Source organism: Uncinocarpus reesii, genomic scaffold, assembly GCF_000003515.1.
Source record: "Uncinocarpus reesii 1704 scaffold_4 genomic scaffold, whole genome shotgun sequence".
Lineage (NCBI taxonomy): Eukaryota > Fungi > Ascomycota > Eurotiomycetes > Onygenales > Onygenaceae > Uncinocarpus > Uncinocarpus reesii.
Genome location: NW_003052497.1, coordinates 464,195 through 487,449, shown reverse-complemented (window position 1 = coordinate 487,449; position 23,255 = coordinate 464,195). Strand labels below are relative to the sequence as shown.

The 23,255-nt window shown below is 48.2% G+C and overlaps 9 protein-coding genes across 9 annotated transcripts; 3 read left to right on the top strand and 6 right to left on the bottom strand.

The window, feature by feature from the left end:
- Positions 1-156: 156 nt before the first annotated feature.
- Positions 157-1,100, bottom strand: UREG_06285 (uncharacterized protein; the record flags this gene model as incomplete). Its single annotated transcript, XM_002583272.1, has 4 exons — positions 157-322; positions 391-452; positions 523-681; positions 765-1,100. 4 exons carry the CDS (start codon positions 1,098-1,100, stop codon positions 157-159), a joined length of 723 nt encoding a protein of 240 aa, XP_002583318.1.
- Positions 1,101-1,810: 710 nt separating this feature from the next.
- UREG_06284 (uncharacterized protein) lies at positions 1,811-5,449 on the bottom strand (the record flags this gene model as incomplete). The annotated part of the gene is made up of 2 exons (XM_002583271.1): positions 1,811-4,364; positions 4,419-5,449. 2 exons carry the CDS (start codon positions 5,447-5,449, stop codon positions 1,811-1,813), a joined length of 3,585 nt encoding a protein of 1,194 aa, XP_002583317.1.
- Positions 5,450-6,963: 1,514 nt separating this feature from the next.
- Positions 6,964-8,021, bottom strand: UREG_06283 (proteasome subunit alpha type 2-B; the record flags this gene model as incomplete). The annotated part of the gene is made up of 5 exons (XM_002583270.1): positions 6,964-7,082; positions 7,131-7,736; positions 7,794-7,844; positions 7,901-7,920; positions 7,978-8,021. 5 exons carry the CDS (start codon positions 8,019-8,021, stop codon positions 6,964-6,966), a joined length of 840 nt encoding a protein of 279 aa, XP_002583316.1.
- Positions 8,022-8,453: 432 nt separating this feature from the next.
- On the top strand, positions 8,454-9,482 carry UREG_06282 (uncharacterized protein; the record flags this gene model as incomplete). Its single annotated transcript, XM_002583269.1, has 2 exons — positions 8,454-9,296; positions 9,351-9,482. The coding sequence occupies 2 exons, from the start codon at positions 8,454-8,456 to the stop codon at positions 9,480-9,482; spliced, it is 975 nt and encodes a 324-aa protein (XP_002583315.1).
- Positions 9,483-10,098: 616 nt separating this feature from the next.
- Positions 10,099-11,513, bottom strand: UREG_06281 (uncharacterized protein; the record flags this gene model as incomplete). Its single annotated transcript, XM_002583268.1, has 6 exons — positions 10,099-10,413; positions 10,471-10,572; positions 10,771-10,914; positions 10,987-11,157; positions 11,253-11,290; positions 11,366-11,513. 6 exons carry the CDS (start codon positions 11,511-11,513, stop codon positions 10,099-10,101), a joined length of 918 nt encoding a protein of 305 aa, XP_002583314.1.
- A 1,682-nt stretch (positions 11,514-13,195) lies between these two features.
- Positions 13,196-13,918, bottom strand: UREG_06280 (uncharacterized protein; the record flags this gene model as incomplete). Its single annotated transcript, XM_002583267.1, has 1 exon — positions 13,196-13,918. The coding sequence occupies one exon, from the start codon at positions 13,916-13,918 to the stop codon at positions 13,196-13,198; it is 723 nt and encodes a 240-aa protein (XP_002583313.1).
- Positions 13,919-15,523: 1,605 nt separating this feature from the next.
- UREG_06279 (uncharacterized protein) lies at positions 15,524-15,733 on the bottom strand (the record flags this gene model as incomplete). Its single annotated transcript, XM_002583266.1, has 1 exon — positions 15,524-15,733. The coding sequence occupies one exon, from the start codon at positions 15,731-15,733 to the stop codon at positions 15,524-15,526; it is 210 nt and encodes a 69-aa protein (XP_002583312.1).
- A 1,018-nt stretch (positions 15,734-16,751) lies between these two features.
- Positions 16,752-19,142, top strand: UREG_06278 (uncharacterized protein; the record flags this gene model as incomplete). The annotated part of the gene is made up of 5 exons (XM_002583265.1): positions 16,752-17,107; positions 17,187-17,627; positions 17,699-17,979; positions 18,038-18,291; positions 18,351-19,142. 5 exons carry the CDS (start codon positions 16,752-16,754, stop codon positions 19,140-19,142), a joined length of 2,124 nt encoding a protein of 707 aa, XP_002583311.1.
- A 1,575-nt stretch (positions 19,143-20,717) lies between these two features.
- Positions 20,718-22,792, top strand: UREG_06277 (uncharacterized protein; the record flags this gene model as incomplete). The annotated part of the gene is made up of 3 exons (XM_002583264.1): positions 20,718-21,165; positions 21,232-21,989; positions 22,049-22,792. The coding sequence occupies 3 exons, from the start codon at positions 20,718-20,720 to the stop codon at positions 22,790-22,792; spliced, it is 1,950 nt and encodes a 649-aa protein (XP_002583310.1).
- Positions 22,793-23,255: the final 463 nt, after the last annotated feature.

Below are 23,255 nucleotides of genomic sequence, written 5' to 3'. Positions count from 1 at the left end.
CTGGAACCCTTCTTGCGTGACTTTACGGCCTGCAAGACGATTTGCAAAATGCATCGCTTTTTGGAGATCGAAATCGGTCTCATGATAGATCAAACCATAGAGCATACCAGCAATAAAAGTATCGCCTGCGCCGATTGTACTATTGGATAACACATATCAATAAGTGGCTGATTGTTCGGTGCTAGATGACAAACTAGAAGTTCTCACATACTCAACGATAGGAAGAGTTGCATCCACAGACGCTGGACTGTGAACATACGCCATCTTGCGCTTGTCGAGGCCCACAGCACCTTGCTCGCCCCATGTGCAGCACAAAATTGATCTATTTCATTGTTAGCTTTAAAATGAATAAGTCAGAGGCGAATATAAGCGATCAACGGAGAGCCGTACGACTGGGGTGTCAAAGACGACTGTGCCTGCAAGAAAGTTTGGGGCGACTGGAAACCGTTCCCCTAAGATCAATGACTTTAGTATAAATGCGGTGCGAGAACTTTTGATCATTGGGTTTTTGGCTATAGTTACCTGGGCCCAGCTCTTGGAATAGAATACCACATCAGCTTCTGCTGCCAACTCTTGCAAACCCACGCGATTGGGTTTCTCAACCTCTACACTGATTTTGTGCTCTGGGCCTAATTTACGGACGTACCGTATGCATTGTAGGGTGACATCCGGTATACGGCCCTAATGTAGAGAGTTAGAATTCGCCTCGCGCTCAGGAGAAGCATGACAGCAAGGGAAAACAGAGCTCGAAACAGGGAAGTTACTTCAAAATGAAACCACTTTGGTGCAGTAGGCATACTGTCTGCTATTTGGATAAACTCCTCAGTGCTCATTTCTGGGAGCTCATTATAGTTGACAATGGTCCGGGTGCCGGCAGACTGGCTTTTGATTATATAGCTTGACGCCGGTTCTGTGCAGTCCTCTCTGTATATGCAATGCTGGAAATTCACCTTTGGTCCCCAGGATGCCTCAATCCCCCTTGTTGCAGAGGATAATTTTGCCGGCAATACTGCGACCGCATAGAGTGGCATGGGTGTCGGAAGCTTCAAAACAGTCTCTCTGTGCTCCAACAGTTGTTCGAGGACCTCGAGGGAGTTCATGGTGTTTCCACCACGTCGCCGTGAAAGGCACGATGCGCGCCGCTTTTCATCCTCGTTTGGGTAATAATCGACTCTTTATCCAAAGCAAACATCAGCAAGAGACAACAGTGGGAAGCACAGGCACCACGTTATCTCTCACGTTAAGATGGTGTCAAGGTAGCAGGCCCCGATAGTCACTAGAGCCCTCATGTTGTGTAGGGGTATTGATCGTCTTGAGATAGTTATAAAGCTATGAGTTTAGTCTGAAATTCAACATACACGGCGCCGGGGAAGTAAGTCACGGAGCAAAGGTGAGGGGTTGACCGAGTATTCCTGCATAGGCGAAAAGGATTGTATAACTAGTTGGATGCAGCTATAAGAAAAGAACAAACACATACGATTATAGGCAGTGGAAAACAGGGCTTCCTGTCCGCTCGGCTGTACTTCAGCCACTTGTCGAGTGCAGTTCTGCTGAGAGCTCTCCAACAGTGGTGCTTTGAAGGTGAGCAGGGGTGAGCCTTTGGTGAGTGAGAGTGATGACTGTGGGGGTTGAGGGTGAGCACAGAGCAAGGGTTGTGAATCAGCCACAAACATGAAATAGAAGAGAAAGACATAACTACCTGAAGCTAATAAAACAATGTGGATTCTACTATGCCCTGATCATGGTCTATCTCGTTAATCAGCTTGTTACTCTATCCATTTATCCTAAGTCATCTGCAACAAATCAAACATTATTCCGACATCCCATCATCTGGCATTTGACTCTCATTTCTGCATTCCCTTGTTCGCAAAACGGCCACGGCGGCCTCAGCGGCTCTAGTCTCGGCCTCTATGTTACTGATGCCGTCTCCAACACGCACAATCTCCTCGTCTCCTACACGAACGGTGCACTCCCATCGTCGCGCCTCGCTTTCCAGAGTCTGCTTGGTCTCGTACCGGACTGAAAGGGCGTTGGCCAAGTGGCCCAATCGCTGCTTTGGATGCATGAAATCAATGTTCTCGGACAAGACCCTTCTCACATACCGCATCAATCCGATGCGTTCAAGGAAGGCCTCGCATGCACTCATCGAACCTTGAGAGTCGATGAAGATCGCGCCGAGGATACTTTCGATGATGTCTGAGAAGAACTTGGCTGCATCCAGACGACAAAGGAGTGTCCAGGGGTACGATTGCGATGAGTTTAGCCTCTCATTGATTTCCTCTTGCAGTTCTTCGTGTTGTTTTATGGCGCTATTTTGGGCATGAACGATATCCCAGGACTGTGAGTGCTTCATAAATCCCCAAAGGTGGCTTTTCCGTTTTGTCATTTCAATTTTCACCTTTTTCTTGATATTCTCTACCGCTTCGCCTCGATCCTTTTCCACGTATACGTTCATGCATAAAAAAGCCAAAAAGTCCGCGTTGACCAGTGCCGTGCGCATAAGATGCATATTATAATGTGCGAACTCCCTCGGTGATCCGAATAAGGCTTGGACTACTATGATATCCAACACCGAGTCACCGATAAATTCGAGTCGTTGGTAGGAGTGGCGGGAGGTGGTGCTGCTCGGATGGGTCAATGCAGCCAAAACGAGAGACTTCTTGGTGAAAGTGTATCCCAAGAGTTCCTCGATTTCTGGCAAGACCATACTATACTCGTCGCCAGAATCGGTCGCATTGCGATAAAGGAGGCCAACGCTTTCATCCAACGGAGACCAGTTGATTTCTGGAAGGAACACTTTCAAACAATCCAATGTTTTCTCATCAGCCCCGTCAATGTTTGCTGCGCCAATTAGAGCTTCAACAACGTCTGCCAACACTTTGGTAGACATCACTCTCGGTGATCCCTCTTCGTCGCCAGCGTGGACATGATCTGTATTGTATGAAGGACGCCATTTAGCGCCGCTGAAGGGCTTCGTGAGGATGAACCTATCCAGCCCTGTCTCTGTCGCTGCTTTTGCCAGGTGGCTGTTTGAGACAACATGGCTTTTCCTGCTTGTCAAAAGTCCTTCTGGCCATTGCAGGTTTTTTGCAGCGAGCTCGATTGATGTATATAACTTTAAGAGGCTATCTCCCAAAAATTCTAGACGCTGGTAATTGGAGGCCTCCCGAGCAACAGATGAGCTAATGGCTGTTAAAACAAGTGATAGGTCACTGAACTTGACTGGACGTAAAATCGTTCGAGCTAGCTCATCCGCAATTAGGGTCTTCTCGATATTATGTATTAAGCAAGGGATAAACAATGTAAATCGGGTATATTGTATTGGTAGTTTATCGATCGTGCATTCACTCGCTGGGTGGAAACATTTTGCAGTATGATGCATTTTGGAGGTATCCAAATTTGCTACCGGATGCAAAAAATCAGTGCGTTTAGGCCACACTTTGCCTTCGACATGTAGCACCTCGCAGCTGGCGGTATCTTCCTCATTGACGTTGGCTCCATCAGTCGCTTCATTTTCAATATATTTCCATACCAGATCCTCAAAGGTAAAAGGCCGCGATCTATTATCAATTCGTCTCACAAGGCCAAGGGCCTTGAGGGCGGTCGAATCCTTTTCGATATCGTTTAAAAAGATCTTTCCTCGGACAGATTTGCACCATTCCTTAATAGAGGATTCGATTAAGTCCATGCGAGGTAAAAATAACCAAGAAAAGTCTAGTTTTCCAGGCATCATTTTTTGAGAGAACAAAGACGAGAGAAGAATCGAGGTCGTATCGGCAGCAAGGCTGACAAGTTCAGCCGCAAATTTTTGAGTCGTCCTTGTGGCAGAAACCAGGAAAGTAGTATTTTCGTCCCAAAAGAGCCTGAATGAAATATCACATGGTAACCCTACCGGGAGAACCATAAGCATTGGGGAAATAACTTGGGAGTCGGTGCTTATCTCGATGACACTTTGATATAATTCAGTTGCTTTCTGCCATTGATTTGCAACAGTTGCCCAAGGGTCAAAAATATCCGACACATTCGCAAAACTCGGTCGTTCCATGCTACCAACATCATCTGCGCTGTTTTCTCGATGGTTTATGGGCATCAGATAGTCATTGACTAGCCCTGCTTTATATAGCGCTACGTATGCTTGGAATGCAGCATCTCTCTTAGCCATCCTTTCTGTCCTCCACGTTGAGATTCCGCGAAATTCTCGGAGGCGAGGTTCAAAGAAATTGGGTAGAATAACCTTAGCCGAAAGCCCGCTTAATTCATCGCCTTGGACCATGAATGTAGGCTCTGTATCTGCGTATTCACAGGCTAGGATCCCACAAAAATGTGAAAGGTGGTTTCGAGCATTTGATAGTGTAAGCAGGGCCCTATAATCGATTAATAACAAATATCCAAGAGTTTCCGTCATGCACTTTACTCACCCTGTTGACTTAATGCGGAAGCCATCATATCCATCCTCCTCAGCTTCCTCCAAGAGCTGGAGTTCCTCTAGCGTCCTTTCGTTTTCGAGGTATAAACCTTTCATTGTTTCTTCCACTGCCTTTAGCGTGCTAATGGCCGCGTGATCCTGTATATCAACGAAAAGAGCAAATTTAGACCCCTTTTTCCTTGCTCTTCCCCTCCGCTGTATGAAAGACCTTAGGTTCTGGGGAAAGTCAAAACAGATAACAAGATCGCAGGCCGGCACGTCGATACCCTCTTCGAGGACAGACGTTGCTATGATAAGATTTTTCTTGCCATTGCGAAGGTCATCCAGAGCAGTCATCTGCGCTTTGGTATTATGCAGTTCTGTAATGTCAGATTTTCGAGAAGCAAAGGACGAGCTTCCTAAAAAAGCAATCGTTCCAATATGCTTCGTGCGCGGGTGCAGAGACAGCAAATGCGTGAGCATGACGACAGTCGATCGTTCTCGAGCAAAGATTATTCCAATAGATCCGTTGACGTGTTCGTTCTCCAGAAAATCAATCAATTTATTTACCTTTGTAGATACTTCGTTTGGTTCAACATCCAAGTACTCATCAAGATTTGAAGGGGTTACCTGTGATAGCACACTGGTGATGTACAAGTGATCTTCTCGATCCCAATCTGTCCAATTTGTCTCGGGGCTATTGGAGTATTTATCCCGGAGCTGTTTCATGCAGCGAGTAAGGAAACTGTTCGCAGCCCAGGGGCCAAGCTCTTCATGGATGACTGCCATCCTATTGGAACATTTTGTCAACTGCTCAAGGCAAGGGGTTTTCCTTTTAGTTATGGCGTCGAAAAGTTTCTGCTGATTCCTCGGGTCGTTCTTTTGCCTCATAACTTTAACATACGGATCGTTTCCAATCTCAAGTTTGTCCAGGATGAAGGAGAGCACTTCCGCTTTTGAGAGGCCATTCCAAAAATCATTCTGGTACTCGATGTTGTAGTACCGCGGCATATATACGAATTGCATCATATCTTCCCGATGCATTTTGGGAGATACGCAGACGGCGTCTAGATTTTGCTCCAATTTCCTAGTATTGTATCAGCGATTATGTTGAGGTATGAACTAGGGGTAGAAATCAGTACTCCAGATCGGTATGGCGTCCACTCGAAATGGGACTGGCGGTCAGGCCTAGTATATGAGGTAGACAATCCGTGTTTCCGTCCTCCCGTTTTTGATAATGATAGAAGTCTCGCATAATTTTATTCGCAGGAGCACTTCGGATACAATGGTGGGCTACTCGTGTAAGTATATTCATCAACGTTACAAGTGAATGGGTATTACCTTCATCGAGAACCAGAAGGGCTATGCCGTGCAAGTGCACAAAGCCATTAGATAATGCATCCAGCAATACTTGAGGAGTAGAAATAACAATTCTAATATTCAAAAGAATACTGTCCCATATTTTCTTAGTCGACCAATGGTCAACGTTATCTAATCCGGTCAGCATCCGAGTCTGGAAAGCAGGTAACTGCTTCGATATCACAGAATGCTGCTGCTCGGCTAGAGCGACAGTCGGCGTCATAAACCAAACAAACTGTCGCCAATAAGTATCCACGCAGCATTAATATGTTAGAGTCGTGTAATCGGCTTACTTTATGAATAGGGCATCGTTCCAATTCTTTTTGTATTCGAAGAATTGCACTGAGCGAACATTTTAGGAATTGGGATTTACCCCGATAGAGACTGACACCCACATCTCAGTTTTTCCGCTCCCAGTATCCATCTACATGTTCATATGTTAACAAAGGGAATGAAGCTAAGGGTTGGAGACCGACCGCGACAATAACATTCCGGCGCAGGCTCTCATCCAGCATCTCAAGCTGATATTGTCGAGGCCGACGGGGAGGCGAGGCCATATTTGCAGCATCAGTGGGCCCAGTTGCGGGAACTGGAACTTCAACCTGAACCTTTTGTCTTTTCGAGCTCTGTTCATCGTCGGTATCAGTAGTCATCGTAGGCTAGAAATGATAGCTATGAAAAGCCTTTGAGAGTAGATGCGCGCCAGCCCCTCAAGGTACTGCACATTCTCTAAAAATGGTTTTTTGCATATTCTCATGGAAAAGTGATGAAACTCCCAAACAAGGCGCGCGGTATTAAGCTAGATATGCAGAGCGCCGACCCCTTTTGATGGAGGTTGCCACGGTTGGTGGTGCTAGATGTACCCCACCTTTGGTTATCATTCTCCCCAGTCAGCTACCTAGTCAGCTATCACCCGTGCTCTGAACGCGAGTACCTCTGATATAGCTCCTCTTTTTATGGCCCTGCAAGCAAATATGCCTTTGGCTTCCTTAATCAAGGCTCAAAAATTGAAATATCCCATTTTCATAACTCGACAACGCAATTTTTACAAGGATCTACTCGTTGCTAGTTACGCTTCGATATAAGTTATAACCATTTTAGATAACGTTCAATCCTGCTTGATTCTCCTCAAACACCCGGATCTATCATTACAATTCTCTGTGGAATAAATCCAAATGCAAAGCTCATACGTGAGTCTATCATAGGTTGGTCAAATAGTCCTCAATCTCCTCCTTCGTCAACTTTCGGAATCTGGGCCCTCGAGCACCTTCTACTCCTTCAAAACCTAGCAAGTGATCGGCCGGTGGCCCAACGATGCCTGCAGAACTGTCAGTTACCTCATCGTGCTTCGAGCCAATAGGCTTACCAATTTCAATGGTATCCCCGTTCATCTCCCCTTCAATGGTTTCCTTAAGCGTAAGCAGCGCAATATGAACTGCGTCCTCCAGTTCCAAGCCCTCTGTATATCTCTTCTCAAGGAAGGTCTTCGCGGAAGTTGCGCTTTTACCGATTGCCGTTGCTTTCCAGGGGAAGTAGCTGCCGCTGGGATCCACTTGGTATAAACTGGGCCCGCCTTTCAAGATGCCCCCCGTTTTACCTGAAGCCTTTTTCTTTTCTGCTTCTGTTTCGCCTTGTTGGGCTTCTGTAGTCTCTGGTTGGATCCCTTCATCCCATCCCGCAATGAGGAGGCTGACTCCATACGGCCTTACACCACCGGACTGAGTTGCCTCCTGAACAACACGGGCAACATCCTGTACGAGTATTCTGGTGGGTGGATATTCATTGTAAATACGCTTGTAGGCAGTATGTGATGTTTTGCGGGCTTTGTCCACGAGTACTCTGTAGTCAGGTCCCATACCTGAATACACCATGCCGATATCCGGAGTGATTAAGGAGATTTTCGACAGGGACGAGGAATCGATGAGCGGCGACGAGGATTTCTTTTCTGTAGCAAGGACAACTCCATTCGTAGCTAAGAGAAAAGATGGTGAGCTATCAAATTCAGCCAAGGCGGCCATCCCCTTCGCACCTTTGATTCCCAGCGCTGTTACACCTTGATTCACAGCATTCAAAGCATACTCTGTAAGATAAAATCAGCTATTCCTGTTCTGTAGCCAGCAATTGAAGCTTCTATACCAATTTGAACGAGCTTTCCACTGTATTACTTGTTAGCCCCGGTTTGGCCAGAGAATTAAGTGAGCCGGGAGACAAACCTGGGGGAGAACGTGGTCAAAGAAAAGGAATAACGGTCGGCCATGATAGAGAAGTCAGATACAGGTTCCTACTAGCAGCGCAAAAGAAAGGTAATTGTAACGGTCAAGGAGAGGCGGGTATCTTTCAGGTGGTGATGCTGGACGTTGAGAGAGCTCCAGCTCAAGGCGGCAGAGGTGTTTACGTAGTTTGGAGTGCAAGATTAGGCGATCGGGTAATCCTGCCGTTCCTGGTCCGGCCAGCACACACTTTTCGTGGTCCTCGTCCAAAAACAACTTCCATCGTTCAAGCATCCTTTCTCTGGTCTTGCACCGCCGCTGTGTGAGCCATGTCTCTAGCACTTGGAGATTGGACAAATTTATGCCAGCTAGGTTTTGGTGCGGGGTGATTTTTGTATGTATGTCCTAATATCCTCCAACTGTTTTACTCAAGTTATTCCTTGCCGTTCAACCGTTTTCCTCGCCTTCCTCTGGAACTCATGGAGCTCCCGGGTCAACAACGTAACGCTCCTTCGTGGCATTGGCCCGAAGACCCAGCTGCCCATCCAGCTGCAGCTTCGCCCAGTACAGAACAACAGGGTAATCCAACAGAGCCGGCTGACCCCAGCGGTGAACCCCCAAGGACAAGCAGGACTTATCCTTCCAAGACCTGCAGGATATGCTTGGAAACTGTTCCCCCGACATACCACCCAATGTCAGAGAACCTTCCGTCCTTCCTGCAATCCGGCCCTCGTGTCACGTATGAGTCGGAAGATCCATCACTGGGGCGTTTAATTCGGCCTTGCAAGTGCAAGGGCTCGTCAAGATACGTTCACGAGGGTTGCTTGAGCAAATGGAGGCATGCAGATCCTCGTTATGGCCAGAGGAACTTTTGGCAGTGTCCGACATGTGGTTTTCAATACAAGCTACAACGTGTGGCATGGGGTAGATTGATCAGCGGCAGTTCCATGCAGATTCTCCTCACTATATTGGTTCTGCTGTCAGTGATGTTTGTCCTTGGATTTGTTGCTGATCCGATTATCAATCTATACGTTGATCCATATGAAACAATTGCATCTGGCACTTTTTGGGAGGAAGGAGACGAACCCATTCCCTTGGTGAAGAAAGCGGCGACCTGGCCAGAGCATTTTGTTAAGGGCCTTGCATCACTGGGTGTCCTGTCATTTCTGAAGGTTATCTTTGCGGTTTCACCGTGGCATTGGTGGAATCTACGTAACTCGGGTCTCGTTGGGGGCGGTCGACGACCCGGCGCTACCGGTAGGAACAGAGTTTCGTCCGTCAGCTGGATTGTCATTGTGATAGGAGTGGCTACTTTCCTATTGGTATGCAACCATCTCGCGCTTTTTTAACTTGCATTTTCTAACAATTTAATTCAGGGTGTGTATAAAGGCGTTCGAGCGTGGAGCTGTCGGATCTTGGAGAAGGCAGGCCAGCGGGTAATGGATGTCCCCTTGGACGACGATGAAGATGCCGATATCTCAGACGATCCTTCTAAGAAAGAAGATTGATCGTTGATATAGCTACTCATCCAATCTTCTCAGAAACCCGCGTTAATGGCATCACTGCGTCAGTTTTACCCACAATCGCAAACTCCCCTACTTTGACGCACCACTTTGAGTTGTCATATCCTGTCAATGATGTGCCAATCAGTCGACGTGCGAAGAACAGCGGAACCTTCATTAACTGTCACTTGAAGGATTTGGGGGGTCGAACTGGAAGCGTTTTGCTTTCTCGAAACCCCTTACCTTCACTTCTTTGGAAGTAAGAGTGATGGGAAGTGTTTGACCGATATCTCGACTACGATGGCCTCGCTCGACTTGTCAATGAGCATCGTCTTGTCAGGATGCGGTACACACAACAGCAAGATCCGGTTTGGATTTGGTTAGCATAACAAACTGTACTACTATAATAGCGGAATCTATTTTTTATTTCACCATTCTTCGCCTGACGGTTCCAGCGTACATATCTATAGGAGTTTTGTCGAAAATCGGCCATCAAACGCACCGATAGCGCCTTCGTTTTTTTTTTTTTTTTTTTTTTTTTTTTTCATTTTGAAATAAGGACTCAATCGGACGACGAGATACCCGGAATCCCTTATTTGAAGCCCTGCCACTGCTTCGTTTATCATCTATACTCTGAACCACAATCCCCCATATCGGTAAACACATCGTCCCTGCGACTCATTTTCAAGATCTCCTCGATCTTTCCCTGGTCCTCATCGTCCAAAGACCATCCATACACCGCCAAGTTTGCCTCGATGTGTTCACTTACACCCATTCGAGCCCCTACCAAGACCGCGCCTACATACGGGAAGTCAAGGACCCAACGTACAGCGACGGTGGTTATTGAGACGGAGTGCTTGGCAGCGATCGCGGAGAGAGTGTTTAGAAGGGTTTGGAACAGAGGCCAGCCGCCCCATATCGTGATCATTTCCAGGTACTGAAAATGCATTTTAGTCACCAACACCCAATAGTGGATTGGAGATAAAGTACGCACTTTTCTAAGGCTTGGGGTCATTCCCTTCGCTGAAAGCTTCAGGAGCGGGTTTACCGAGCCATTTCTAGGACAGGAAGCCGCCACACTAAATGAAGTAGGTCTCTATTAGCTGAAGAGATCGTGCAGATGAGCTGGGAGGTACTCGTACCAAGGATCCATATGTTAACAGTTTGATATTATGTTTGATGCATACGGCCTCCATTTCATATCTAGGCCTGGTATCAATCAACGAGAACTTCGTCGTATTAGCATAGCCACGGAGCCGTCTCAAAAAAAGCCCAAGCTTGGTCACAACTATACCTGGACCTGGTTTGTTGCGAAGTTGATCCCCGCATCAATGGCCTCTTTCATCCTTTTGGTGTCAAAATTGCACAGCCCCAGGTTGCTGACGCGAGGGTCCGCTTGCATGATCCGGAGGGCCGGAATGTATTGCGGATCGCCATACTAAACCCAGCGTTCTGTGAGCAATCCCACCTTGCATTCACCTCCGGGGGATGGACGGAACCGGGCACTCACATCATGCCAATGGTACTGTAACAAATCGATTTTGTCTGATTTGATGTTGCTTAATCTGCGCGATATCGCTTCCCGGAGAGCCTGTTCTGTTTGCGGGGTTGACTCGAACACACAGTACTTTGTGGAACAGAAAATGGTCTTTGATCCAGTATAGGAAGACTTGAAGCGGCCCTGGCGGAGTGTTGGCGTGATTCAACAAGCAGTATATAAGAAAAACGAAGACGCAAAGTTCTCCGTGAGCAAAAAGGGATACGAGAAGCTCATACAAAGAGAAGCTCTGCATCACCATAGTGATCCGCCATGTCTATAGGAATAATCCGGCATCTTCCAGTCAGACTCCCAAAACACTAAAGCAGTCCCAGAATGGGCAAAGACGTACCAAAAGCCGTGAAACCCGCATCGACGTATTTCTGGAATTCGGCCATGATCTTGGACCGCGGGGCTGAACCCCATGCCGGGCTTGATAGCTGCCATAACCCGACGAAGAGCCTAGGGACTTTGTCTTCTCCTATAGTAAACGTCTCCATTTGTGTATGTCAATCAATGGGTTGTGGGGGGTGAATAGAAAATGCAGTCCGAGTTCAGCTGAAAGGCATATATATGTGCTCTGACGCAGCTCTCAGTATCTCGGAGTGACGATTCGTATTCTTCACGATATCAGTCTATTGTTAGCCACGGGCATCGGGCAGGCCTGTGTGACGCGCACTTTTCCGGCGTCAATGCCCGCCAGAAAAGCAAGATATCAATCCTGGATGAGTGCCACTTGACTCCCGTCCAATTCCCGATGGAAATCGGCACTGTCTCGATCTGAATTGCCATGCTAGTTACATAATTCAGGCACAACAGGAGGCCACGGACCAAGGAGATTTAGATCCGCTTGGCTGGTGCTGGACTTGTTTTAAAACGCCGATGCAGTGTTTAATATGCTACGGGCGTGGGGGGAGGACCAGGAAAGGGCCCCAGGGCGCAGTTGAATCGCCTATGCTCGCTTCTTCTAATTTCTCTACTCAAGCGCAATTTCCCGGCAAGAGCTTTCGGGAAAGTCACATTTCTCGGACTTCTACAGGCATGCGTGTGAATCTCGAAAGAAAGCGAAGAGATAAGGCCGTTGTTCTAGGATCAGCGGCAGTGCACAACAATTTGCCAAGGCAACGTTCGCTCGCGGAATTGCTGGGGTTGCAGTCGCTCGAGAAGAACGGTCAAAGCACTGTCTGATCCGGGGTTTCAGCCAGCGTACCGGGCTTAAACTACGTCGTCGTTGAGTTTTGAGCTTGGTTGAAAATATAACGGCCCTGGATGGCACGACCCCGTTGAAGCAACAAAATTTCAAGTTGGGGATTTCCAATGCCCGAGGTCTTTTCTGGCGGGGATGGAGGAGCAGGGGACCCCCCTTGCCGTGAAATGCAAGCCCGCTTGCATTTCCCGATGATAAGATCACGGATCAGATTGCGAAAATCAAAACGGGCGCTGGTCGTTTCATGGGAGGGTTTTGATATTTTCCAGAAGTTCCCCCAAGTATCCCCATCCTGGCCCCCATTCCGAGCAGCGCGCAGCCGGGGATGGATGGGATGTCTGCAGGAAAACCATGGTAAATCAATAAATAATGGGTAGTTACAGGAATCGAAGCATCGGCTAGCAGGGGAAGAAAATCTGAGTTACGGAGTCAACTACATGATGCAGAAGCTTCGGTCCTGGCACGCAGTTTGATTAACTTAATATTCAAAACTGACCGTTTCGGGGTGATATCAACCTGCGTGTCTTGGGACTGAACGGCTTTCGGCTAGTGCACTACACTTACTAGACCTTCCAAGGAGATGCATCTGTCACTTTGCGACGACTCCGTACAATCACTAGCACTCATTTCCACAACCCAGGTATGTGACATGGATCCAATTTACCGTGGACAGATATTATTGTCTCATGGCTAAAGCGGCTTGCGCGTGAAGCAATTAAAATGATAATAATGCTGCCCTTGATTGAATTCAATAGCGACAATTGATAGCCCATAACAAGCACCGTGACTCATTCTATCCGCAGCCAGCTCTAGTTTCCCCGAAGATCCTCGTTCCCAGGTCTTGATATTAGAAAGTAACAACAGCCAATTCGAACCCAAAACGACCGTCCGCCAAAACTCCACCTCTTCGGTCAGCGTTGCCCGCAAGGTATCAAAAATGATCTAGCCGTGGGACCCAGTCCTCCTGAATCCTCGTCATCGTTTCACCATCGCGAGGATCTCGTCTAGCATATCCATCCCCCGCTCGAAGGCGAATTCTGTTCCGTGGGCGTCGCTTTGTCTTTGACATTCGTCCAGGCCCTGCTTTAGCTCTACTAGCGCTCGTACCTGGCATTCAGACAGACGGCTCCGGTTGCCATTCTTCATGAGATACGACTGGATGGCTGTCGAAGCTTGGACCAGGTCAGCATCGATGGCGGCCAGCGTAGATAGCAAAGTATCTTCATCTGCCAAGTCGACCCGGCGTAGAAGCGGCGCGGAGTGCCGAACGATTCCCGCAACTATCTCGAGACTTTCAAACGGCAGGCCGCACCCAAGGAGTGCCAGGATTCGCATTCGGAGGTTGTTGATGCTTTCCATGGTTTTGTGGAACGGTGCTTCCCCGTGCAAGTTGAGCGACGCGGTGACGGGCAAGACTCCGTTGTCTCGTTGTAGGTATTTTTGCACATGCTTTTGAAATGTGCTGGCCAGTTGTCCTTCCTGGTCTCCCGCCAGCATCGACCGAATAACAGCTCGTAATGTCTCAGGGTTGAGGTTCGCGATGACGGTGTCTGTCATCAGATTGACATGTGACGTTTTCGCGGCAACAGCGGTGAGTCCAGGGGTGCGCATTTTCTCTGGTTCATAAATCTGTGAATCTGGCTGAGCAATTCCGATGATTGAGAAATTCTCCAAGGGAAACGAAATGGAGAGCTCCATTTGCTCAGGGACAGGCCCTTCTTTAAACTGCAACACCCGCCCTTATACTCCCAGCATCGGCGTTCAAAACTCCAAACCAAATGTGCCGGTCCGGCAAAGGGGACCCAGATGGGTGCATCCGCATGATCGAAATCTTGTAATCACTCCGGAAATATGTGTAAGGTTACTGTTTGTGGTTGGATGAGGCGCCAACTTCCGTCCTGAGGGTGGACTGTGCAACAGCCATTGGTTCAGCGGACGCAGAGCTAGGCTGGGGTGGTTTCCAAAGAAGATGAACCCTGGCAAGAATATGTGAGAAAAAGTATTCAGAGAAATATTAATAGGCTTTTGGCTCAATCCTTGTTCCGCAAGGAGATTTCATTCTTCGACAGTGTGTTCCCGAAAGGCTGAGCTGACCAACGCTTAACATCGCTCTCATTGGCAGGGATCTGGCTCCCGTGCTCTCCGGCTGAGCGTCATGACCTCTGGACGGAGAAGTTGGTTACAGATGCATCTTGTTTCTAAATAAAAGTTAAACCCCACTGACTCGACATCGCACGCTTTGTGACCATCATTTGCCCATGATTCGACGGTGCGGATTGGGGGGAAGGGGGCGGGAAGGGAGATATTTACACGTTTCGGGCCGGGCGTTTTCGAGCTGCGGGTTCAGCCCTCCGCAGTTATGCTACAATTCCCGTTTGGGTCCCTGAAGCTGAATGTTGTTGGGTATGTATCGTAAAGACAAATTGGCCGATCTGGCTTTCCCTTCGCATGGATGGCTCCGGGCGTGAGATCCTGCAATTGACCTTTCTCCGACGGGAAGTTTAGCGAAATCCTCCTGATAATTGGCCCAAGGTTGTGGAACTTGACTGCCAGGCGGTTTCGCTTTGATCAGGAAATATCAGATTTGCAAATGTTCTACCCGGGATCTGGATCGAGCGGCTGAGATGGGCCGATTTCGCCAGGGAGAGAGTAGCCTGAAGGATTTTGCTCTTTTTCTTTGGGGGAGACTCCGTAACAGAGTACAAAGTATCTAGTAAATGAAAGGGCCAGGTGCCACTGGTGGTGGTGGACTCACTACTGGAATGACGGTGGTCTCGACACAGTTGAAATTCAAAGAATCTCTCAATCTCGCAGCATCAGACGAGCAGTCATCAAAGAACATTCTGTAGGGTGGGGCAGACTGACGAGCAATGTTTCGTGGCCCTCGTATCCTTCTATCGAAGGCGTCTGGGCCCGCTTGGACGAAATCGAGAAACTAAATAATGACCCGATCACGGCTCTCTGAGATGTATGCCGGATTGGAAGACGTTTGTGCTCGTGTTGTCTGCGTGAGAGGCATCTCAGGTCACACAAGGGATGAAGGCCCATCCTTCCTCGCCTCAGGCATCGTTCGCATGTCCTGTCCGCGTACCTCCCATGTGCTTCTTGCAGGCTTCGTTGCCACCGCCGAAAGCGTCCTTTGTTCCTTGCCCATTCCCTTTGCACCGGGCTAAGCTCGGGAAGCCCGCACTCTAGGGTGGCCGTCCCCAGAAACGGCCAGAAACCGGGAGCTGTGCAACGTGCTGCACCAACGGCTACGTCTCCGCGTTGAAGAACTGTGACGAAAGTGCGCAGAACGAGTGTTTAATGAGATGATGAGACATCGTATTCTTCTGGAGGTGTCATCCAGGGGTGCAAGGAGCAAGTGATCTCAGGCTCCATTTCGGGCTTAGTGGCTGCCACGGTCGATGAGGACAGCAAATTAAACGAGCAGAGGGTGGCATCGGTTGAAGCCGTGGATTGTGGCCAGTCATCTCTCCTGATGCCAGCACTGCCAGGCCGTCGGCTGTCCATTCTGTGCTCTCGTGGGCTTCTCTGTCGATTCTCTCCCCCCCCGTGCCGCGCTTGGAGGCTCTTCGCAGCGTGAAGAAAGAGAGGTTGGTCGGTTAACCAGTGAATTGCTCTTCACGATCTCCACCGCCGGAAGCTTACGACAAAGACCAAACTAACCAGAAAATTCTGAACCTACAGGGCAAAAGTCGCTGCCTCGACGTGAGGGACAAAGCATGCAAGACTCGAGGCTCGACAAAAGTTTCAGAGTACTTCTGCATTTGCGTCAAGTCCGTATTACGGAGTAGGCATTGTGCATGGCGCATGGCGCATTGCGCATCTCACCATCGATCGCTGCACTTGTGAGACTCGGCTGCAGAGCGAGATCAACCTGTGCCCGCATACCTAATCGTGCACGATCTTAAACTGTCGCGTGCAAAATACCATCGAATAATTAACCCGGGTCGCCAACACACTCTCTCCCCTGTAATCGTCGACGAGGCGTTGTCCTCTCGCGAATCCTAGAATATCGTCTTTGGCACACAGATCAAACATTTGATCCCATGGAACTGGCCCATTTGCATGGAGCAATACAAATGCGTCATTGCACACCGCTTGAATTGCCAAAGCACACAGTGATGATAGCAAATTGAACTTATGATTTAACAAATCAGCTCTTGTCAGTTGGACTTTGAGCAATGAGTGCCCCTGGTGGTGCTGCTGTTGCCGCCTGCACACCATGTCGCACAGTGAAAATGAAATGCATTCGCGAGCCGGACTCTGCGATATGCAATCGTTGTAAAAGAAAATCGCTAACTTGCTTCTATGAGACACATCGTCGAGGTCGAAAACCGGGTACCAAGTGAGTCTTTGAACCACGCTCAAATCCTGCACGCATCGAGGTGGCTGATGTTGAGATTCCATGGTCAGATTGCGCCCTAAAGCGGAACGTATCAAAGCGTCTAACGCTGTTGCGGCAATAACAAGCACTCACCAAGGCTCGAATCCCGGAACACCTACGGCAATGGAACCGACCCTCAAAATGGAAACAGAGGATACACTGGGCCAGCAGAGTGATCACACCCCGATTGACACTAAACAGAATTGGTTACCCCCGTTCCCCAAGGAGAATGTCACCAGCTCGACTCAAAAAGTCTTGAAAACTAGCCGCTCACTGGCTTCCAATAGCCTTGCACCATTTGCTTTGTTAAGAAAATCAGCAACAGCAGGAAATTTTACAATTGCGAACATTCTCAATGTGGAGGACGAAAGCCCAATTGGAGACGATCCTTCCAATGCAGAAGACTTTGCAAAAGAAGAATTCCCAATAAAGGACCCTAACGACCCAGTGAATCGAAACTTGTTAAGCATGCCAAGTGCTCAGGGATTGTTTGATAAGTATGTTGAATTTTGTCATACGACACCTTGATGCCTTCCTGTTGTGCAGCTTTTAATCTAATGGTTTACTTTCAATCAGCTTTTTCAAGTATCTGAATCCGTTCACATGCCAGTTCGATCCTATGCTGCATACAATGCGTTACGTCAGGAGTCGATCATCGTTCTTATTTTCAATACTTCTTGCCGCTGCTGCGAAGGTGTTCTCTCCACAGTTATATGTCAAGCTTCACGAACACGTTGAGAGTCTTTTACGAGAAATTCTTGGTTCTGGTCAGAAATCGACCGAAATCGTGCAAGGAATATGTCTGATAACCCATTGGAAAGAACCCAGTGATTCTCGAGCATGGATGCTTGTCGGATATGCTATTCGTGCATGTATGGAGATGGGATGGCATAAGTTGAATCCGACGCATCTGGAGCCTGCCGAGGATGGCCAAGAAGGACATACAAAGGAGATGGAATTGAGAGAACGGAGAAATAGGGAACGTACCTGGCTGATGCTGTTCGTTTACGATCGCAGGTACGCTTATCCTCCCTGCATAAGGTAACTTTGAGTGTTTGGGCCATTGAGATCCTAATGAATTTTCGTAGCATGAGCCTACAGTTGGGAAGGCCATCCATGATCCATATGGATTCTCTGATCCGGAACGCAGAGAATTGGCATCATCATATGTTTGCGGTCCCGGGAATTGATGAAGTTATGGTGGCCTTTGTGCAGCTGAGGATTCTCGGATTTGATCTCTTGGACGTTTTCTGGTTGCACCCCGTCGCAACAACGCCACAAGCTATTGATAAAGATGAGTTTATTCTTAAGACGTTCAATTGTGATCTAGATAGATGGGAGGCAAAATGGTATAAAACATTGGATGAAGGTAACATTTTCGGATATTCCCACTCTTCGATATTCTCTAACATTGTTGGACGTTGTAGCCAACAGATCCGTCTGCCATCGGTTTCTTGTTCGGTTTTATGGACACCATTTACGTCTCTTAATACACTCTTTTCGGCTACAGCTTTCGATTCTTAGTGGGAATGTTTCCAAACAGTCTCTATGGATCTGTTATTCAAGTGCTCTGGAAATGCTGCGCTTGGTTGTCAATCGTCTTGGGACAACGTCACATCTTTACTACTGTCAGGACTCCGTACATGTAATGGTTGCCTACGCAGCCGTCGTTATTATCAAGGTACGGGACTACAATTAGCTCTTTTCAAAATACACCGCTTTGTTGCTGATATATCTTAGATTCTACTTTCGATGCCTGGAGTTCTTCCTATTGAATCGGAGAATACCATTCTCGACTTACTCTGCAAAGCAAGCGAAGATTTTGGCCGCCAATGTTCCGCAATCAATACCAGCTGCTTCTTTCAAAGCAGATTTCTTGCCAATGTAGTAGCACAATATCGCAAATCAAAAGCCAAAGCAAACGCCATGGCCGGCAATCTGATCAAAAAGCAACACGATGGACAACACATCGAAGATTTATATATGAGATCTGCAACGCATTCACAACCACCACATCTACTCCAGCATCCTCAAAAACAACAATCCCAGACGCAGTCTCCGCTCCACTCTCTTCCGTCGTCACACTATCCTGACTCACAGGCACATATGTCCAATGACATGTCCCCAATGTCCAACGCACCTTCGAACTTGCAAGCCACACCGTTACACAACCCCCTTTCTCAACTGAATTCTCACGCTTCTCAGCCCGACAGCAGCCAATTAACCGCCTCTTTACTCCATGCCGCAACGACGGCCACAACAACTCCGATGCAAAGCATCAACAATCACAACCTAAATCCAAGCCTAGCTGGTATTTTAGGCTCGGACGCCACTCCTTCCGCCGTTATGGCCGGAAACAACGGCTATCAGTCATTTATAACGATGAACGAAGCACTGAGCCATGACGGTGGTGGTGCTCATACTTATCCGTTCGCTTCCTTTACGGACAATGGTGCTTGGGAAAATCTTTTTGCGCATGCTGGATTCAATATAAACAGTGGTGCATTCCTACCGAACTTGGAGGAAAATTAAGTGCCAAGTAATTTCTACTAGGTTCTTATACCATTCTTTTGTATAGGCATTTTGATTCTTTGGCACATTTGATTTGTACTTTTGAGCGGTGCGTGATGTTCTACGTTACCGCTCGTTCTTGGAAAAATTGTATATATCACAGGCTAGCAGGGTCATAGTATATACATGTGTTTTGAATAGATTCTCCGTGGAACGGCAGGGGCGATAGGGCAATTGGAACGATCATACATACTCCTGTCGATGCAAGACCGATTTGAAGAGATATAGTAATTGACCTCAGATTTACCTGGTAACGGAACCCCAGCATCGACAAGGGTAAAGTCTTCGTATCAAGAACTTAGCTACACAAAGAAATCGCCACTTGCAAAAAAAAAAAGGGCATGAGCGGTAGGCCTCAAACCAGCGATCAAGGATGAGCGCGAAGCCAGAGAAGCATCGACGGAAAGTAAAGAGTTGATCTGAAAATAACTACTTCCCGATATTCCGCTGGAGCCCCAAGAACCATCGAGACGTCTAACAGGGTTGGTTATGGGAGTGATGGATCTGGTGGTATAAGGCCCTCTTGAGAGGCCAGAAGACTCCAACGAAGGAGGAGATGAATAACGGTTGGAGGACGCAGGAACAGCCTCATCGTTCAGTCGGCACAAGGTCCAGCGGCCTGAGATCTCCTGACAAAAGAGACGGCGTGTCCGAGTCGTATTGATTGGGCATTGGATGCAGAGGCTCGAGATTGCAGCTTAAGATGGCTGATAAACACCGCAAAAAACTGCCCAACTGCTGCTTGGTGATTCTTGTGCAACAGGAGTGTTAATTGCAAACGTTCCTTTTGAACAGCTAAAATATTTGCCATTGCGACTTGGTCGAATATCATTTGCTACGCGGAGTAGAGTCCGCCGCGTTAGATATAACTATATGTGTCCTCCCCCGCGTTCATTATTCACCGCACTGACTGGCCTAGAATTCGAGCACTGTGACCACCGGGAAAGCGACTCTTCCTCTGGAATATCTTTTTTTAACCGATCGCGTCTCTTTGTCTCGACAATCTAGGTTGGCCACCAAGGGCGTTAAACTTCGCCGTTTCCGGCGGCCCTGATGCAAAAGCCCGGCGCCTTAACTGCGCATGTGAGCACGCCAATGCCCATTGTCCTTGCACGCGGAGGCTTTTGCAGCACAAGGTTTCTAGCCATGAGTGATTAACCGTCGCATCGGAGAATTGAACTGTGGTTCAGCCTATCGAGTCGAGTGCGTTCAGTGGCCTTTACGAGGGCGGAGTGCTTAATACTGTGAATTTATATGTCGCTGGACGCAGGGCTACGGGGTGGTGGATCTCCCGCTCCAAGGCGTATTCTTATATACCCTGGATATCGTCCATCTCCAAGACAGGCTCTATTTTGAAGACCCTGTGGAGTGTTGCCATTTTCTTCACAAAGGTCCCCGAGCCCCAGCAAGGCTGTCCTAAAAGCCAGTCAATCTGGGAGATGTTTTTCCCCATTCGTTTTATCATTCAAGCTATCTGAGCATATATACCACTTGTATTCTCACGCGACAGAGTCCTAGAGGGATAAAGACCCGGGGATGGATTTTTACCGATCCTCGGACGAATTGAATCCGTCACAAGGAAGTACAAAGGCGTATCCTACCATCTCATATGAAGACCACCCTCGCGATCGCCAGCCTTCTTTTGTGACATCTAACAGGGAACCTCTCAGTGCTGCTGAGCGTGCACGCCGGAATCTCAATACAAAGCTTGCGAATCCGCTGGCAGGGTTGAGCCAGGCGGCCTTACGAAGTAGGGGGGAGCGGTATGCGCGAAAACATCAGATTGGCGACGATGAAGACATTCGGGCATTTGCGCTGGGTGCCGTCCTGGCCCAGGATCCGGAACAGTATGAAAACGTGGAAGGATTGACGCAAGAAGAGCTAGAGGTTCTCCGCCACGAGTTCACGCATAAGTGGTCTCAGCCCAAGCTGCTGTATCTGGTGATTGTGATGTGTTCGGTGTCGGCAGCGGTCCAGGGAATGGGTGCGTTTGAGAGGTTTTCTTTGAGCTCTTTCGTGTTTTCAAACGCCAATTCTAATGGATAAGCAGACGAATCTGTCGTCAACGGCGCACAGATCTTCTATAAACCCCAGTTTGGCATCGACAACGATGATTACCGTTCAACGTGGCTCTCAGGGCTTACCAACTCCGCTCCGTATCTTTGCTGCGCTCTCATCGGCTGTTGGCTCACAGTTCCATTCAACCATCTATTCGGCCGCCGCGGGACGATATTCATCACTTGCCTTTTCTCTGCTCTCACCTGTTTCTGGCAGGGTTTTGTCAATAGCTGGTGGCATATGTTTGTTGCTCGATTTGCGCTAGGTTTTGGAATTGGACCCAAATCCGCAACCGTGCCCATATATGCCGCCGAAACCACACCACCCGCCATTCGTGGTGCCTTGGTCATGCAATGGCAGATGTGGACTGCATTTGGCATCATGCTCGGCTATGCTTCGGACATAATCTTCTTCCAAGTCCCCGATCCGCCAGGGATAGTTGGCCTAGGATGGCGACTGATGATGGGATCCGCCATGTTTCCAGCCATACTGGTTTGTTTTACGATATTCCTGTGCCCTGAGTCGCCTCGTTGGTATATTTCCAAGGGTGCCCATCACAAAGCGTATAGGTCGATGTGTCGATTGAGATTCAATAAGATCCAAGCTGCGCGAGATTTGTTCTATATGCATACCCTCCTTGAGGCGGAGTCCACGATGAAGTTGGGCCAACCCAAGATAGTCGAGCTGATTACCGTACCGCGAAACCGACGAGCTATGCTTGCGTCAGAAATCGTCATGTTTATGCAGCAGGTAATTTCCCGGTCGCCCCTAGATATTTTTTTTTAGTATGGATGCTTACCATCGATCAGTTCTGCGGCGTCAACGTCATCGCCTACTACTCGTCGGAAGTATTCCTCGAAGCAGGCTTCTCCCAGATATCGGCTCTCGCGGCGTCCCTTGGCTTTGGCATGATCAATTGGTTATTCGCCATTCCCGCCATATACACAATCGACACCTTTGGTCGTCGCAACTTGCTGCTTGTCACGTTCCCGCTGATGGGACTCTTCCTCCTCCTCACAGGTTTTGCATTCTGGATCCCCGCTGACACAGCACCCGGTGCTCGTGTCGGCTGCGTCGCGCTGGGAATATACCTGTTCGGCATCGTTTACTCACCCGGCGAAGGTCCCGTCCCATTTACATATTCCGCCGAGGCATATCCCTTGTATGTTCGTGCTTACGGCATGGCCCTCGCCACGTCCACGACGTGGTTTTTCAACTGGATGCTTGCAATCACTTGGCCCAGTTTGCTTCGCGCATTCTCGGCGCAGGGGGCGTTTGGCTGGTATGCCGGGTGGAATATTATCGGTTTCGTTTTGATTTTGCTGTTTTTGCCGGAGACCAAAGGCAAAACGCTGGAAGAATTGGAACAAGTGTTTTCTGTTCCGACTCATCTGCACGCGAAGTGGGCATTGAAGCATATTGTGAGTGTAATCCGGAGATATATCCTTTTCCAGAGGCACGTCAAGGTGGAGGAGTTTGGCAAGGAGAAAGAGGGGGATGAAGGGAGAGGCATGAGTATGAGTACCGTGGAGACAAGGCTTCATAGTGGATAGTTGGGTTTCTTGTTAATGATTGGTATGCCAACGCGATGTGAAAAGATGATGGAATGTAATGATAATGCATGTTCATATTTCCGTATACGGCACATAGATCGAACCCAGCATATATATAGGAGATTAGCATAGTTTTTACCCTATTGCTCTTGACCGCCACCCACTCCTTTGCAAATGGAAGAGCCGCTTTGCGTATTAACTCGTAGATAAAACAACACCATTTTTATTGGATTGTTGCTATCCGCAGTCGTTATTACTGCTCTTGATTACGAGACGGATTTCGTAACGCGGAAGACAAGCCCAGCGCAACACGCATGCATTTTACAAACCACTGTGAAGACGTAGAACTGTCATGGAAGAGATGCATGTCTATTTCAATCCCGAGCAGAAAGCATCTAACAACTAATCAGTATGTTTATCAAAAAGGCAACCGAAGAGAGTAAGTCAGGAGATTCGGAGCTTT